Raw genomic sequence first — 16,316 nt, forward strand, 5'->3', positions numbered from 1 at the left:
TGTCATTCAGGCGAAGATTGAATGAACCTACCGAATGACCCCCGTTCTGTGACGTCACCGTAAGTGGGCTGAGCCTTTTGTGATTTTAGCCAATGGTGGCAGAACTAGGGGTCAGTGCTAGCCAATCAGCGACAGCAATACCGAAAGTGGGCGGGACACTTGTCACAACTCCTGGTGGTGAACTTTCCCGGTGCTGCACCCCCCTCCCTCTCCCCCCCCTGCTGGAAGCGAGCCGCTACCGTGAGTAGATTAGCCACAAATGTCCTCTTGTCGCTTGGCGAAATATAATAGCTGCTTGTTTTGAATGAGAAGCCATGGTGGACGGCGTCAGCATTAGTCGCAAATGCCGGCGGGAGGGCTCTTCTTGCCGCACTCCACATGGCTTCGCTTTACAGTTAGCTAGGTAGCTAGCTGGCTAATGCTAACTAGCTTTAGCCACCTGGGGGTTAAATGGGTTATTGCGAGTGTTAAATCAGTTTGTGTGACTTCAGTAAAAGCCTGTAAATAAAACTGCATGGACGTGAAGCGGCGTGGTTTAGTTATACATTGTTGAAACTGACATAAACTGGGCCTTAGCTTAAAGCCAAGGCGCTACACTGTTTAAGTGTTAGGACAGCCAAGCTCTCTGGTGCTAATGTTTCATTAGCTAACTGCCCTTTCTGGTACAGTCTCTATAGTGGAAGACGGTTTTAATGTTAGACATTTAAATTAACTAATTTGAGTTTGGCTCTGACAATTCAATTAATCATCCATCCATTCATTTTCTTCCGCTTATCCGAGGCCGGGTCGCGGGGGCAGCAGCCTAAGCCGGGAAGCCCAGACTTCCCTCTCCCCAGCCACTTCGTCCAGCTCCTCCCGGGGGATCCCGAGGCGTTCCCAGGCCAGCCGGGAGACATAGTCTTCCCGACGTGTCCTGGGTCTTCCCCGTGGCCTCCTGCATGGTCGGACGTGCCTAGGGAGGCGTTCGGGTGGCATCCTGAGCAGATGCCCGAACCACCTCATCTGGCTCCTCTCCATGTGGAGGAGCAGCGGCTTTACTTTGAGCTCCTCCAGGATGACAGAGCTTCTCACCCTATCTCTAACGGAGAGCCCCGCCACCCGCACTGCAAAAAGTCAGTGTTCAAAAACAAAGGAAAAAAAATACAAAAATTAGGGGTATTTTATTTGAACTAAGCAAAATTATCTGCCAATAGAACAAGAACATTTGGCTTGTCAAGACTTTCCAAAACAAGTAAAATTAGCTAACTTCAATGAACCCAAAAATACCTTTAAATAAGTATATTCTCACTAATAACAAGTGCACTTTTCTTGGTACAAAAAAAAGAGACCTTTTTGCTCAATATGTTGAAAAATATTCTTAGATTAAGTAAATGCTAGTGCCATTATCTTGACATAATGATATGCGCTCGGCATTACATTTCTTGAAACCAGCAAACTTATACTAAAAACTGATTTATTGTTCTTAATGGAAAGGCAACAAGGCAACCGCTTGTTACTCTCGGGGTCTCCTAGCTGCTCAGGCAAATCATATTGTCTAAAAATGCATTTTTCCATGGATAACATGACATCATCGCGCCAAGTGCGTGCTCTTTCAGTCAATTAGTGCGCATATATACAGCCCGGTCAAACATTTTTTATTGTAATTTTGAGGAATTTATCTGAATGTGCATGAACTATTTCTGTTCAAAATTGTTTGAAATGTTAAATGTTTAAATATTAACTGTCAGTTTGCTGTACTGTGCCAACTGTACTACTATATGAGTACACATTTTCTATTGTTTCATTGAAAATAAAACCGCAAAGTACATTTGGCTGTCATCCGTTTTAATTATGAGACACATTTGTGTCAAAATCATCATCTTTTTTTCATACTATAAGCAAGAAATTATTACTTTAAAAAAGTAGTTTTATACTTGTGAGTGTTGATGACACAGCTTTGCAACACTGGATATTCTAGTTTCAAGCATGTTTTACTCAATATAGGTCATCAAATCTCAGCAACAAGCTGTAATATCTTACTGAGATCATTTAGGAGCAAAACACTTAAAACAAGTAAAACACTCTAACATAAAATCTGCTTAGTGAGAAGAAATATCTTATCAGACAGAAAATAAGCAAATATCACCCTTATTTGAGATATTTAATCTTACTTGGATTTCAGTTTTTGCAGTGCGGCGGAGGAAACTCATTTGGGCCGCTTGTACCCGTGATCTTGTCCTTTCGGTCATAACCCAAAGCTCATGACCATAGGTGAGGATGGGAACGTAAATCGACCGGTAAGTTGAGAGCTTTGCCTTCCGGCTCAGCTCCTTCTTCACCACAACGGATCGATAAAGCGTCCGCGTTACTGAAGACGCCGCGCCGATCTGCCTGTCGATCTCACGATCCACTCTTCCCCCACTCGTGAACAACACTCTGAGGTACTTGAACTCCTCCGCTTGGGGCAAGATCTCCTCCCCAACTTGGAGATGGCAATCCACCCTTTCCCGGGCAAGAACTCATGGACTCGGACTTGGAGGTGCTGATTCTCATCCCAGTCGCTTCACACTCTGCTGCGAACTGATCCGGCGAGAGCTGAAGATCCTGGCCAGTTGAAGCCATCAGGACCACATCAACTGCAAAAAGCAGAGACCTAATCCTGCCGCCACCAAACCCGATCCCCTCATCGCCCTGACTGGGCCTAGAAATTCTGTCCATAAAAGTTATGAACAGAATCGGTGACAAAGAGCAGCCTTGGCGGAGTCCAACCCTCACTGGAAAGGGGTCCGACCTACTGCCGGCAATGCGGACAAAGCTCTGACACTGATCATACAGGGAGCAGACCGCCACAATCAGACAGTCCGATATCAATACCAATATCCAATATCAATCCTTTAATCAGTTTATTTATATAGCCCTAAATCACAAGCGTCTCAAAGGGCTGCACAAGCCACAACGACATCAGAAAAAACTCATTCCAATTGGATACAATGAGAAACCTTGGAGGGGACCGCAGATGTGGGGACAAATCCCCCCCCCCCCCCTGGCCGACCGGTGCAACGGACGTCGAGTGGATCTCTGAATTGTCAACTATTTGTCAAGTCATTAACCATCTACTGTCTTCTTGTCTTCCAGTCTGTTAAATCCTCCTCGAGTATGGGCAGTGTACTGGCTGCCACCTCCCCCAGTCCCGCCCCGGCCACGGTCGGAGGCGGTCAAGGGGTCCCCGGGTTGGCGTCGGTACCCCCGGGGTTCACCATGCCCCCCGTGTCCTCCGTCCCTTCGTTGTCGTCGTCGTCCTCCGACCTGCAGATCACGGACGCGACCGAGTCCCCGCTCCAGAACCCCGGCACGTACGAGGAGTGCCACCGCAAGTGTAAAGGTAAAGACCACTGTATTTACGGACGTTTGGTACATGTGCTTGGCTGAGGAGCCAACGGGGCTATGTGACTGAACGCCTCGAAGTCAGAATCACGCCTTGCCGGAATGATACTAGAGGTGCAGACGGACAGGGATGGCCGGGCGGAGAGCCGAGCGACGGGAGGCTACACACCACGAGTGTAGGATCCGGAGTTGAAGGCAGACACCCCCGGCACAGAGAGTCTAACGCAAAAATGCAGGGGTGCACTGACCAGCGCTAAATGACCTGCAGATGACCTGATTCTGGCTCAGGGTTTTATAAGTAGAAGAGCAAAAAACCCACGTTGCGATCCATTGAGTCATCCTTTGATCCGTCTATTGAGTCATCCTTTGATCCTATCTCTAAAAAATAAAGAAGAAAAAAAAGACCACTTTTTTTGTCATAATAGTGAAGCTTGGCAAGGACGACGTTTACACTGCAGACCAAAGTGAACAAACTCTGATTTAAAAAAATAATAAATAAATAAATAAAAAATCTGATTTCATCCAGCTGTTTAGATTAGAAGTAAACTGTGATCTTTGTCAGACTCCAGTATAAACGCGCACAGGCCCCAATGTGCCCTTGACGGCAAAACAAAGGAAGTAGACCGGATTCCGTAAATAAACAAGGAAGTCGCTACTACTACAAATTTGCAAAATAAAAGCCGCCACAACTTAAAAATGTGTTTTTTTTTTATCTGAAAACAAATTAAAGTAATATACTGTAACACATACAGTGCAGGGTTTCCTCTAGATTGGCAAGATACCTGTGGCGGTGTGGTTAGGGTCGTGGTCAACATGACGTCATCATACAATTTGCATCATTTTCTATAAGATTTTCTTTAAAAAGGCTCAAAAAGTGTGTATATTTAAAAATAAAGCTGTGTTACAAATTAGTACTAGCACATATTTTTTAGAATATATCGTTTTGCTCTATTTTTCAATTGATGGTGTTTAATGTACAATGTACCGTATTTTTCGGATTATAAATCGCTCCGGAGTATAAATTGCACCGGCCGAAAATGCATAATAAAGAAGGAAAAAAACATATATAAGTCACACTGGAGTGTAAGTCGCATTTTTGGGGGAAATTTTTCGCCAGTCCCTTGCAAGTTTCTCGCTTACTCCAAACTTTCTTTCTGCTGCTCGATTGCCGTTTTCTGCCGCATATTTCACTACTTCCAGCTTGTAACCTGCAGTATATGTTTTCCTTTTCGGTGTCATTTTTGTTCAGCCCTTCTCAGTTTTTATAAGTTACCGCCAATGTTGAAATGATCAATTTTCATAGGTACGGAAGCAGCAGGTAGCATCTTTTTTTTCACAATGCACTTCTGCCATGACCCGCCCCCTGCCAAATTTTTATTGGTTGACGTGTGTGTGTGTGACAATTGCTGATATACGCCTAGTCTCTTACGTGAATGAGATAAATAATAATATTTGATATTTTACGGTAATGTGTTAATAATTTCACACACAAGTCGCTCCAGAGTTAACTATGAAAAAAACTGCGATTTATAATCCGAAAAATACGGTAACTTGTTGAGAATTTTTTAAGCGTCTAGTAGGCCTGGGCGATATGGACAAAAAAGTACATCTCAATATATTTTACTTAAATTCGATATTCGATATATATCTCAATGTATTTTTCGGTGAAAGTATACATATAAAGTTATTCATTTTTGAGCGATATTCAGTGAAATTGAAGTGAATGACAACAGTAGGACCCATTACCTCCCTGCTTGACACTCAGCATCAAGGGTTGGAATTGGGGGTTAAATCACCAAAAATGATTCCCGGGCGCACCCACTGCTCCCCTCACCTCCCAGGGGGTGATCAAGGGTGATGGGTCAAATGCAGAGAATAATTTCGCCACACCTAGTGTGTGTGTGACAATCATTGGTACTTTAACTTTACTGTAAACACATTTATTAACCCAGTTAGTCAAGATCATCAATCAATGTTTACTTACCGTATTTTCCGCACCATAAGCCGCCCCGTGTTATTAGCCGCACTTTCAATGAATGGCATATTTCAAAACTTTGTTTACCTATTAGCCGCCCCGTGTTATTAGCCGCACCTACGCTGCGCTAAAGGGAATGTCAAAAAAACAGTCAGATAGGTCAGTCAAACTTTAATAATATATTACAAACCAGCGTTCTAACAACTCTGTTCACTCCCAAAATGTAATGTACAAATGTGCAATCACAAAAATAGCAACACTCAAAATAGTGCCAAGCAATAGCAACATCAATAACTCAACGTTGCTCGAACGTTAGTGTCACACAACACACAAAATAAACATTTAAAGCTCACGTTCTGAAGTTATTACTCATCCACAAATCCCTCGAATTCTTCTTCTTCTTCTTCTGTGTGCTTCACTTGTTTTTTGACACCATCTGTGATGTGGACGCGCATGCAGTCGTAGATCAACAGGGACTGAGCTGCGTGAAAAAAGTCACCCGGTCTCTTCGCTCATCTTTTCTTCATCCATCCATCCCTTCGAGTTAGCTTTTATGATGACGCCGGCTGGAAAGTTCTCTTTTGGCAAGGTCTTCCTTTTGAATATCACCATGGGTGGAAGTTTCTGGCCGTTAGCATGGCAAGCTAACGTGCTCCTGTTGTATCCACAGTGCGGTTCACAGGAATATCAAAAGTCAGTGGAACCTTGTACGCGTGCGTGTCTCTTAGTAGGAGCCATTTTGTGGTCTTTACAGAAACACACAAATGAAACGTAATATCCGCGCGCTACTTCTTCTACGGGGGCGGGTGCTCACCTTGGCGGTTGCTTACCGTAGAAGAAGAAGCGCTTCCTCTTCTATGGGGGCGGTTGCTTACCGTAGAAGAAGAAGCGCTTCCTCTTCTACGGGGAAAAAAGATGGCGGCTGTTTACCGTAGTTGCGAGACCTAAACTATATGAAAATAAATATTAATATTAATCCATATATAAAGCGCACCGGGTTATAAGCCGCACTGTCAGCTTTTGAGAAAATGTGTGGTTTTTAGGTGCGGCTTATGGTGTGGAAAATACGGTATATAGCCCTAAATCACGAGTGTCTCAAAGGGCTGCACAAGCCACGACGAACATCCTCGGCTCAGATCCCACATCAGGGCAAGGAAAAACTCAACCCAATGGGATGACAATGAGAAAGTAAGATTTAGTGCCAAGTTGAACACAGTCCATACACAGGAAATAATAGTCATGTAATTCAGTGGTCCCCAACCTTTTTTGCACCACGGACCGGTTTATTGTTGGCAAATAATTTTGTGCCAGATAAATACAGCAAAAATAAGTGCATTAAAGATACAACTCACTATAACGCTGAATTAATGTTTCTTTGCAATGAGATGCAGATGGAAATCAGCCTTTGGCTACAATCTGTCACACTTATATTCGATACGTTCATTAATGTGCGTTGTATCATGTCACAAAGTTAGAACAAATATAACAAATGGCAACTTCCTATGAGGAGTTTTATTAGGGTTAGGGGTAACCCTACTATCTATCTATCTATCTATCTATAAACAAGCTTATTAGCGTGTCTAGTGGGTCAGGAGAAAGTTAAGTCGTTTATAAATTATTTAATGTTTCTCTGCGGCCCGGTAGCAAATGCGTCACGGAACGGTACCGGTCCCCGGACCACTGATGTAATTAATCTCTTCCAGAATCGAACTGACTACAGATGTTTAAAGCCATATTTAATGTTCCTGACGCTCAAACAAAGGGATGGGAATTAATCAAGTTAAAGTTAAAGTACCACTGATAGTCACACGCACACACTAGGTGTGGTGAAATTTGTCCTCTGCATTTGACCCATCCCCTTGTTCACCCCCTGTGAGGTGAGGAGAGGAGTGAGCAGCAGCGGTGGCTACGCTCTGGAATAATTTTTGGGGATTTAACCCCCCAACTCAAACCCTTGATGCTGAGTGCCAAGCAGGGAGGTAATGGGCCCCATTTTTATAGTCTTTGGTATGACTCGGCCGGGGTTTGAACTCACGACCTACCGATCTCAGGGCGGACACTCTAACCACAAGGCCGCTGAGCAGGCTTTGGGTTGATAAGATTTCACTATTCAATTTTCGATTCTACTTAACAATTTTGGTTGTTTAGCGATCTCATTTGGAAAAAAAGGGATAACAGGTCGATTAGTGTCAACTATGTTGAGTTTCTGCTAAACTCAACATTGAAGTTTTAAGAGGCTCAGAGCATCAATTGGGCTATATTAATGTAATATTTTATTTGTTTAAATAACTTCAAGATATAATACCATACCATACCAACTTTATTTATAAAGCCCTTTAAAAACAAGCACAGTTGAAGAACAAAGGGCTGTACACCACAAAGAAATACAGGCAAAACACAGGCTAAAAATAACAGAAGTAAAATACACATTGAAAAAGCAAATACAAATTATCCTGAGAACAATTTGTTAGATAAAAAGCAGTTAAAAAGTTAAAACAAGCTCAAAACAGTTCAAAATCTCATGCTGGGTTAAAAGCCAGTGAATAAAAATGGGTTTTAAGAATAATAATAACAGCTGCTAGCTTGACAAGCGAGGGACTAAAAGTAAATACAATGTCAGAGGGATCGGCGTTTATCATCAATGGTGATCCTGTACTTTTTCACAAAAATCGTCCGGTACTGATCGGTGGCCGATCGATCGGCACATCCCTAATTTCCTCTCTTTTGATGATGATTATCGGCTTTGCAAGTTGCCCTGTTGGCATATTTTCTCGTAAAAAAATCCTGAGCATTTTTGCCGCCTCTGAGCATCATGCACGGTTGCGCACCCACCAGAATCGATAAGGTAATTAGCAAAACTGACATATGATTCTCAGGAGCCGGTTCGATTCCCGTCCCTACTCATCACTTGTAAAAATAAGTGAATTGCTATCAATAAGTTTGACGGTACCCTTTCTCTGGTGCTGACTTCCAAGTTGTTAAGAGAATTTATCTATAGACTTTTAACTGTACTGGCGTTCTCCTTCAAAAAAGAAAGAAAAGTGTCATACGAACGTAGAAATAAGTACAACTAAAATAAAGTCAACAAACAGGAAATTGTTGGTTGTTGCTCATATTGTACCAGTCAGCCAGACCCTTTCCTACGTTCCTATGCATTTCATTTACAGTTTTATGGTTATCACACTTTTTGTGTAATGCCGTATTTTCTGGGCTATAAAGCGCACCGGCCACACCCACCAAATTTAAGAATTTTTTTTTTTTTTTACATATATTAGCTGCTCCGGATTATAAGCCGCTGATACATACCGGTACGAAAGATTTTGTAAATATTTGTTTACATACCGTAATTGTTTCCAAACGGTGCCTGTAACTTTAAGAGGCAGTAAAATGACTGATCAAACAAAATAGAAGTCATCTTTATGGACCCACAAGCTACAGAAGCTTAGCTCACCATTAAACTAAACACTCAATAATTCCATGGTGACTTTTTGGTGAATTTACGGAACTAAAACAGACACTTGTAAACGTGTTATCTGAGTTGCTAATAATGACGCTAGTTGGATCACATTACCATAGCGTAGACAAACATCACACACACGAGACGGTTTAGTAAGTATGAATTATTTTAGTTACACTGTAAAACTTGCAAATGTTTCTTGCAGTGCTGAATGAAGAATACTCTCAAGCAGAAACGCTACGGACGGGTTATACTTCCAGTTCAGAAAGTACATTTTCAGCCTGCACCCCCTGCAGTGAGCGAGCTCGTCCAAAAGATGGCGCCATAGCACAAACAATAACACTTTTTCCAGTGTCTTGACGGTGTTAAATGAAAACTATTTAATTGAATACAAAACATTACGGCCGTTAGCAAAGACAAATACATACATTAGCTGTGGGGTTCAAAGCGTAGTAGCAGCTTAGCAATACAGTGATTGTTGGACCTTGTATGTTTTTGAGGCATATTTATCCCTAATGCAATGCACTCATTGGCATTCCAATGATGTTATCCTGTTGTAGTATAGAATAGAATAGAAAGTACTTTATTGATCCCTGGGGGAAATTCAGCACCACAGCTCTCTAACAATAGACAATAAACAGTCTATTATACAGCATTATTCACATGTGAATAATATAAATAGTCTATTATACAGCATTATTCACATGTGAATAATATAAATACAGTCTATTATACAGCATTATTCACATGTGAATAACATAAATACAGTCTTATACAGCATTATTCACATGTGAATAATATAAATACATTATACACTTACAGTACATGTACAGTCAAAAGTTTGTTTTTTTGTTGTTTCAGAGGTTTTCCCAATGCAGATGGAAGGTGTGCGGCTAGTTGTTAACAAGGGCTTGAGTAACCACTTCCAGGTGAGCCATACTATCACCCTCAGCACTCTGGGGGACTCTGGCTATCGATTTGGCTCCACCTATGTCGGCAGTAAACAGACAGGACCTGCAGAGGTAACGGCCATTTTTTGTTGCACAGCCAACGACAACTTTTAGATGACAGTTTCCCGATCTGACCGTCATTTCTGCTTCCCTCAGTCATTTCCAGTCATAGTGGGCGACATGGACAACACGGGGAGTCTCAATGCTCAAATTATCCACCAACTTTGCACAGCCGTCCGCTCCAAAATAGCCATCCAGGTAACACACACATGCAGAAAGATGCATTGTTGGAACAGGTTTGCAGTTATGGTCGGTGGCTTTGTTTTCCAGACTCAGCAGCAAAAGTTTGTGAACTGGCAGTGTGACTTGGAGTACCGTGGTGCCGATTTCACTTCTGCCGTGACGCTAGGGAACCCTGACATCCTCGTAGGCTCAGGTCAGTTTTAAAAAAAAAAAACCCTTTGTGTTCTCCTTTGTCTTAAAAGCAAATGTTTCCGGTTGTTATTTTCTTCAGGCATCGTTGTGGCCCACTATCTCCAATCGATTACACCTTCACTAGCTCTTGGCGGTGAGCTTGTATACCACCGGAGACCAGGCGAGGAAGGTACAGTCACCTCCCTCCTGGGCAGGTACACAGGTAAACTACTTGATAATGTTCCATTCAAATCTTTAACATATAAAAGTGTTTACATAACAAGTATTCAAACCAAACTTGTACAACTGTATATACAGTACAGGCCAAAAGTTTGGGTACACCTTCTCATTTCAATGCCTTTTCTTTATTTTCATGACTATTTACATTGTAGATAGTCACTGAAGGCATCACAACTATGAATCAACACATGTGGAGTTATGTACTTAACAAAAAAAAGGTGAAATAACTGAAAACATGTTTTCTATTCTAGTTTCTTCAAAATAGCCACCCTTTGCTCTGATTACTGCTTTGCACACTCTCGATGAGCTTCAAGCACACCTGTGAAGTAAAAAACCATTTCAGGTGATTACCTCTTGAAGCTCATGGAGAGAATGCCAAGAGTGTGCAGAACAATAATCAGAGCAAAGGGTGGCTATTTTGAAGAAACTGGAGTATAAAACATGTTTTCAGTTATTTCACCTTTTTTTGTTAAGTACATAACTCCACATGTGTTCATTCATAGTTGTGATGCCTTCAGTGACAATCTACAATGTAAATAGTCAAGAAAATGCATTGAATGAGGAGAAGGTGTGTCCAAACTTTTGGCCTGTACTGTATATGTGTGTGCGCGTGTATACAGTGAGGTCCACAAGTATTTGCACACCCTGCAATCTTGCAAGTTCTCCCACTTAGAAATTAGGGAGATGTCTGAAATGTTCATCATGGATGTATTTCCACTGTTAGAGACATCATCTAAAAAGAAAAATCCAGAAATCACATTGTATGATTTATTTGTATGTTACTGGGGTTCATAAGTATTTGCACACATGAGAACATCAGTGTTAATATTTAGTGCACAATGCAATTACAGAGGTCAAAGGTTTCCTAGAGTTCTTCAGCAGGTTTGTATCCACGGCAACAGGGATTTTGGCCCACTCCTCCACACAAATCTTCTCTAGATCTGTCAGGTTTCGGGGCAGTCGCCGAGCAACACCAAGTTTCAGCTCCCTCCAAAGATTTTCTATTGGATTTAGATCTGTAGACTGGCTAGGCCACTCCAAAACCTTGATATGCTTGGTATGGATCCACTCCTTGGTTATCCTGGCTGTCATTGTCATGTTGGAAGACCCAGCCACCACCCATCCTCAATGCTCTGACTGAGGGAAGGAGGTTTTTGGCCAAAATCTCTCAATACATGACCTTGTTCATCCTCTCCTTAAAGGCCTACTGAAAGCCACTACTAGCGACCACGCAGTCTGATAGTTTATATATCAATGATGAAATCTTAACATTGCAACACATGCCAATACGGCCGGGTTAACTTATAAAGTGACATTTTAAAATTCCCGCCACACTTCCGGTTGAAAAAGCCTTCGGAGGATGAGTATGCGCGTGACGTCAATCATTGAACCGGAAGTATTGAATACAATACAAAAAAGCTCTGTTTTCATTTCATAATTCCACAGTATTCTGGACATCTGTGTTGGTGAATCTTTTGCAATTTGTTTAATGAACAATGGAGGCTGCAAAGAAGAACGTTGTAGGTGGGTCGGTGTATTAGCGGCTGGCTGTAGCAACACAACAAGGATTACTCACTTGGATAGCAGACGCGCTAGCCGAAGCTAACCGGCCACCGCACGGATGATCAGGGGAAGTCCTTAGTCGCGCCGTTGATCGCTGGAACGCAGGTGAGCACGGGTGTTGATGAGCCGGGCAGATGAGGGCTGGCTGGCGTAGGTGGAGCGCTAATGTTTTTATCATAACTCTGTGAGGTCTGGTTGCTAAGTTAGCCTCAGCGTCGTTAGCAACAGCATTGTTACGCTTTGCCAGGCTGAGATCTATTAACCGTGTAGTTACATGTCCATGGTTTAATAGTATTGTTGATCTTCTGTCTATCCTTCCAGTCAGGGGTTTATTTATTAGGGTCCGCCCTGTAACCAGTACAAAGGACTCCCTCAGGGAGTCCTTTGTACTGGTTACAAAGGAACCTATTGTTATTGTAATGTTTATTATTATTATTATACCGGCCGCCTCTTCGAGCAGCAATTTGACCCACTTAACATGCTCCAAAACTCACCAAATTTGACACACAAATCAGGACCTGCGAAAATTGCAAGTTAATAAAAAAACCAAACCCCAAAAATCAAAATTGCGCTCTAGCGCCCCCTAGGAAAAAATAAAAACAAACTGCCTGTAACTCCCACTAGGAAGGTCGTAGAGACATGAAACAAAAACCTCTATGTAGGTCAGACTTAGACCTACATTTCATAATTTTACATCCTCGGGCAAAAACCAACAGGAAGTTGGCAATTTCCCCTTCGAGACAAAATTGTACTAAAAAAACTCGTTTTTGCCTCTTTGAGCTGTAATTTGACCCCCTTAAAATACTTCAAAACTCACCAAACTTCTCACACACATCGGGACTGGTAGAAATTGCGATCTCAAAAAATAACCGAACCCCGAAACTCAAAATTGTGCTCTAGAGCAATTTTTAAATAAAACAGAGAAAAAACTGCTTTTTAGAGGAAAACTCAGACAAAACTGCTTATAACTTCCGGTAGGAACGTCTTAGGGACATGAAACAAATACCTCTATGTAGGTCTCGCCTAGACCTACATTTCATAGATTAACATCCTACAGCGAAAATCAACAGGAAGTTTGCTATTCCTCCTTCAAAACAAAATTTTTGTTACAATCGGTCACCAAACATCAAACGTTATCTCCTCTGAGCCCGTTTGTCGTTTCGGCTTCAAACTGCTACAGGAGAGATTGAACCCTTCTGATTAAAAGTTGAAGAAAGATTTTTGATACGTGCTACGGTTTTGATTTTACGAGCCTTCAAAGACCCGCAGCACTGATGCTGCTCCGGTGCCAAAAATGACAACGGAAAATGCAATTTCTTCTTTTTTGTCCTCAAAATTCTACACACAATACCCTATAATGACAATGTGAACTTCCTCTAACTCCCAGTACGAATATCGTAGAGACACGAAACAAAAACCTCTATGTAGGTCTCACTCAGGACTACCACTGGACAAAAGTATTGGACACCTAGGACTAGCACCTGCCATAAGGCGGACCCGTCCAACGCTGCTTGCAGCTTTAATTCTTGCTGATTTTCGTGTGTGTAAATACTTATGAACCCCAGTAACAATCAAATAAATTATAAAAAAATCATACAATGTGATTTCCGGATTTTTCTTTTTAGATGATGTCTCTAACAGTGGAAATACATCCATGATGAACATTTCAGACCTGCAAAATTGCAGGGTGTGCAAATACTTGTGGACCTCACTGTATGTGTATATGTATGCATATCAATGTGCGTGTGTACGAAAATAATGGAAAAGAGACACTTGTATTTTAAGGAAAAAGTCAAAGAGAAAAAAATTGATAAACATTTTAGAATATATAATACAATTAGCATTTTTTTTTATTTAAATGTTTGATTATGACCGAATTATAGACAATTTAATAAGATCATTTTATGTCATATTACATGGAAAAGAGTACAACTTAACTTAAGTAAAGTTGTAATTTTCCAAGCTTAAGTGAGAATTTGCAAAAATGAAGTCAATATTTTTACAAGATTAACATTTAACACAAATCTTTTTACCAGCAAGAAAATATATATAATGTATATTGTCATTTTAAGACAACATATTTGAACTAATTAGTTGTAAAAAAATGACTTTAATGTGTATAAGGTCACATTATGTGGGAAATATAGCAGTTTTCCAGAACATATTCATAACCTTTTGAGACTGAAATGATCATTTATGGTACAACTAATGTGTAATGTTCAGTTTTACGTTGACGATGTTAATGTACAAGTAGATGGTTTCCATTGTCCTCAGGTAACAACTACGTTGCAACGCTGACTGTGGGAGGAGCAGGATGCCACGCTACTTACTATCATAAAGCCAACGATCAGGTAGGTTTGAAATAATACAGCGTTATCTTCGATAGAGGATCTTGTTACCTTGTGCAGACTGACATCATTTGGAGTAGATTTGATTTGGTTGTTCTTCCAGTTGCAAGTGGGAGTGGAGTTTGAAGCCAGCACCAGGATGCAGGAGACCACAACATCTTTGGGTTATCAGCTGGATCTGCCCAAAGCTAACTTGCTCTTTAAAGGTAAGTATCGTCTCAGTTATGAATGTGAACAATGCAGCAGCAATCATCTTGTCCTTCCTCCATCAGGCTCTGTAGACAGCAACTGGGTGGCAGGGGCCACTCTGGAGAAGAAACTACTACCCCTGCCCCTCACTCTGGCCCTGGGAGCTTTCCTCAACCACCGCAAGAACAAGTTCCAGTGCGGCTTCAGCGTCACTATCGGTTAGCGCGTCTCGGAGCTGCCCCGTCGTCCCTCCCAGGAGCCAGCTGGCGGGCCCCCAGCTTGGACAGGCACGGAGAAGACCCACAGGTACCTGGACTGAGTTTTTCCCAACATCATTCAGAGACTCTCTTTTACTACTGTGATTTCTGGGGGAAGACAGCGAGACAGAGACCACCAAGGGGCCAGGACTGGCCGAGCCACGCCTACATCGTGTAGCACAAATGTCTTTACGTTATGGCGTATCAAACAAACCGGAGGACAACAAGGCGCATGTCAGAAAGGCATCGGGGCGATGCATGAGAACGTCTTGTAAAAATCAAACATTGGTTAGACATAATATATGGTGATCATGTGATGATGGAAATAAATGTGATTACTTTTTTAATGTTATGTGATGCACTTTCCAGAATGCAGAAGGGTTTATTTAACAACACATTTCTTGTCAAATGAGTTCCTCCACCAGATCAGGTATGTGTTTTTTCTTCAAAACATTCCAGCTGCCCATCAAGGCAAGAGAAGTGTCAGGATGAAGAAGAAGACCAGAGCAGGAGACGACTCCATGTTGGGACCTACGCTAAACATGCTGCAGTAGGAGAGAAAAACATACAAGAAAATGCATATAAATTACATTAAAATAATCTGCAATACTCTTATTATACTGTATATATACACACACACACACTGTGTATACATCTACATATATGCACTTTATATGTATATATATATATACACACACTATATACACTTTTTTTTTACATTCATATATATATATATAAACTATGTATGTACAAAAATTGTATACATATACACTGTATATAGACATACATATGTATGTGTAAATAAACATACATTCTTTATCTATATACATATTGTACATGTATACATACATTGTGTATATATACACACAATTTGTATATATACATGTATATTCATACATGTGTATATACATGTTTGTATGTATGTATGTATATACCTGCATATACATACATACAAACATACACATGTATATACATACATACATGTATTATGTATATACTGTATATACATGAATGTATATATATATATATACATTCATGTATATAAATACATGTATATACATGTATGTATGTATGTATATACATGAATGTATATATATGTATATATACATTCATGTATATACATACATACATGTATGTATGTATGTATACACCTGTATATACATACCTGTATATACGTATATACATACCTGTATATACGTACCTGTATATATGTATATACATGTATGTACATACATACATGTATATACATACATACATGTATATACATGTATGTATGTATATACATGTATGTATGTATATACAGGTATGTATATACGTATATACAGGTATGTATATACATATATACAGGTATGTATATACGTATATACAGGTATGTATATACATATATACAGGTATGTATATACGTATATACAGGTATGTATATACGTATATACAGGTATGTATATACGTATATACAGGTATGTATATATGTATATACAGGTGTATACATACATGTATATACACATGTATATACATACATGCATACATGTACATACATAAATGTATGTATATACTGTATAT

At 40.7% G+C, this 16,316-nt stretch overlaps 2 protein-coding genes across 3 annotated transcripts in view; one reads left to right on the forward strand and one right to left on the reverse strand.

Moving 5' to 3' along the window:
- The first annotated feature begins 206 nt into the window (after nucleotides 1-206).
- On the forward strand, nucleotides 207-15,239 carry tomm40 (translocase of outer mitochondrial membrane 40 homolog (yeast)). 2 transcript variants are annotated; one of them, XR_009827821.1, is made up of 10 exons: nucleotides 207-240; nucleotides 3,115-3,361; nucleotides 9,657-9,817; nucleotides 9,902-10,003; nucleotides 10,076-10,181; nucleotides 10,260-10,382; nucleotides 14,237-14,313; nucleotides 14,414-14,516; nucleotides 14,583-14,805; nucleotides 15,216-15,239. XR_009827821.1 is itself a non-coding variant. In XM_062063938.1 (9 exons), the coding sequence occupies exons 2-9, from the start codon at nucleotides 3,136-3,138 to the stop codon at nucleotides 14,720-14,722; spliced, it is 1,038 nt and encodes a 345-aa protein (XP_061919922.1). In that variant the 5' UTR covers nucleotides 207-240; nucleotides 3,115-3,135; the 3' UTR covers nucleotides 14,723-15,106. The 2 variants fall into 2 exon arrangements, 1 of the variants encoding a protein (XP_061919922.1); XM_062063938.1 differs by lacking the exon at nucleotides 15,216-15,239 and having other exon boundaries at nucleotides 14,583-15,106.
- Nucleotides 14,507-16,316, reverse strand: part of LOC133660434 (meprin A subunit beta-like) — a 51,199-nt gene continuing 49,389 nt past the window's right edge. Inside the window, exon 16 of the mRNA XM_062063931.1 lies at nucleotides 14,507-15,301. Within this exon, the coding sequence (XP_061919915.1) occupies nucleotides 15,223-15,301 (79 nt within the window). The 3' untranslated portion in view covers nucleotides 14,507-15,222. The remainder of the gene's footprint in view (nucleotides 15,302-16,316) is intronic.

This window comes from Entelurus aequoreus, linkage group LG11 (assembly GCF_033978785.1).
Source record: "Entelurus aequoreus isolate RoL-2023_Sb linkage group LG11, RoL_Eaeq_v1.1, whole genome shotgun sequence".
Taxonomy (NCBI): Eukaryota; Metazoa; Chordata; class Actinopteri; order Syngnathiformes; family Syngnathidae; genus Entelurus; species Entelurus aequoreus.

Coding starts and splice junctions, on each gene's coding strand:
- tomm40 (XM_062063938.1), top strand. CDS start 3,136: ATGGGCAGTGTACTGGCTGCCACCTCCCCCAGTCCCGCCCCGGCCACG. Junction 10,182..10,259: donor TGACATCCTCGTAGGCTCAG/GTCAGTTTTAAA, acceptor TATTTTCTTCAG/GCATCGTTGTGGCCCACTAT. Junction 10,383..14,236: donor CCTCCTGGGCAGGTACACAG/GTAAACTACTTG, acceptor CATTGTCCTCAG/GTAACAACTACGTTGCAACG.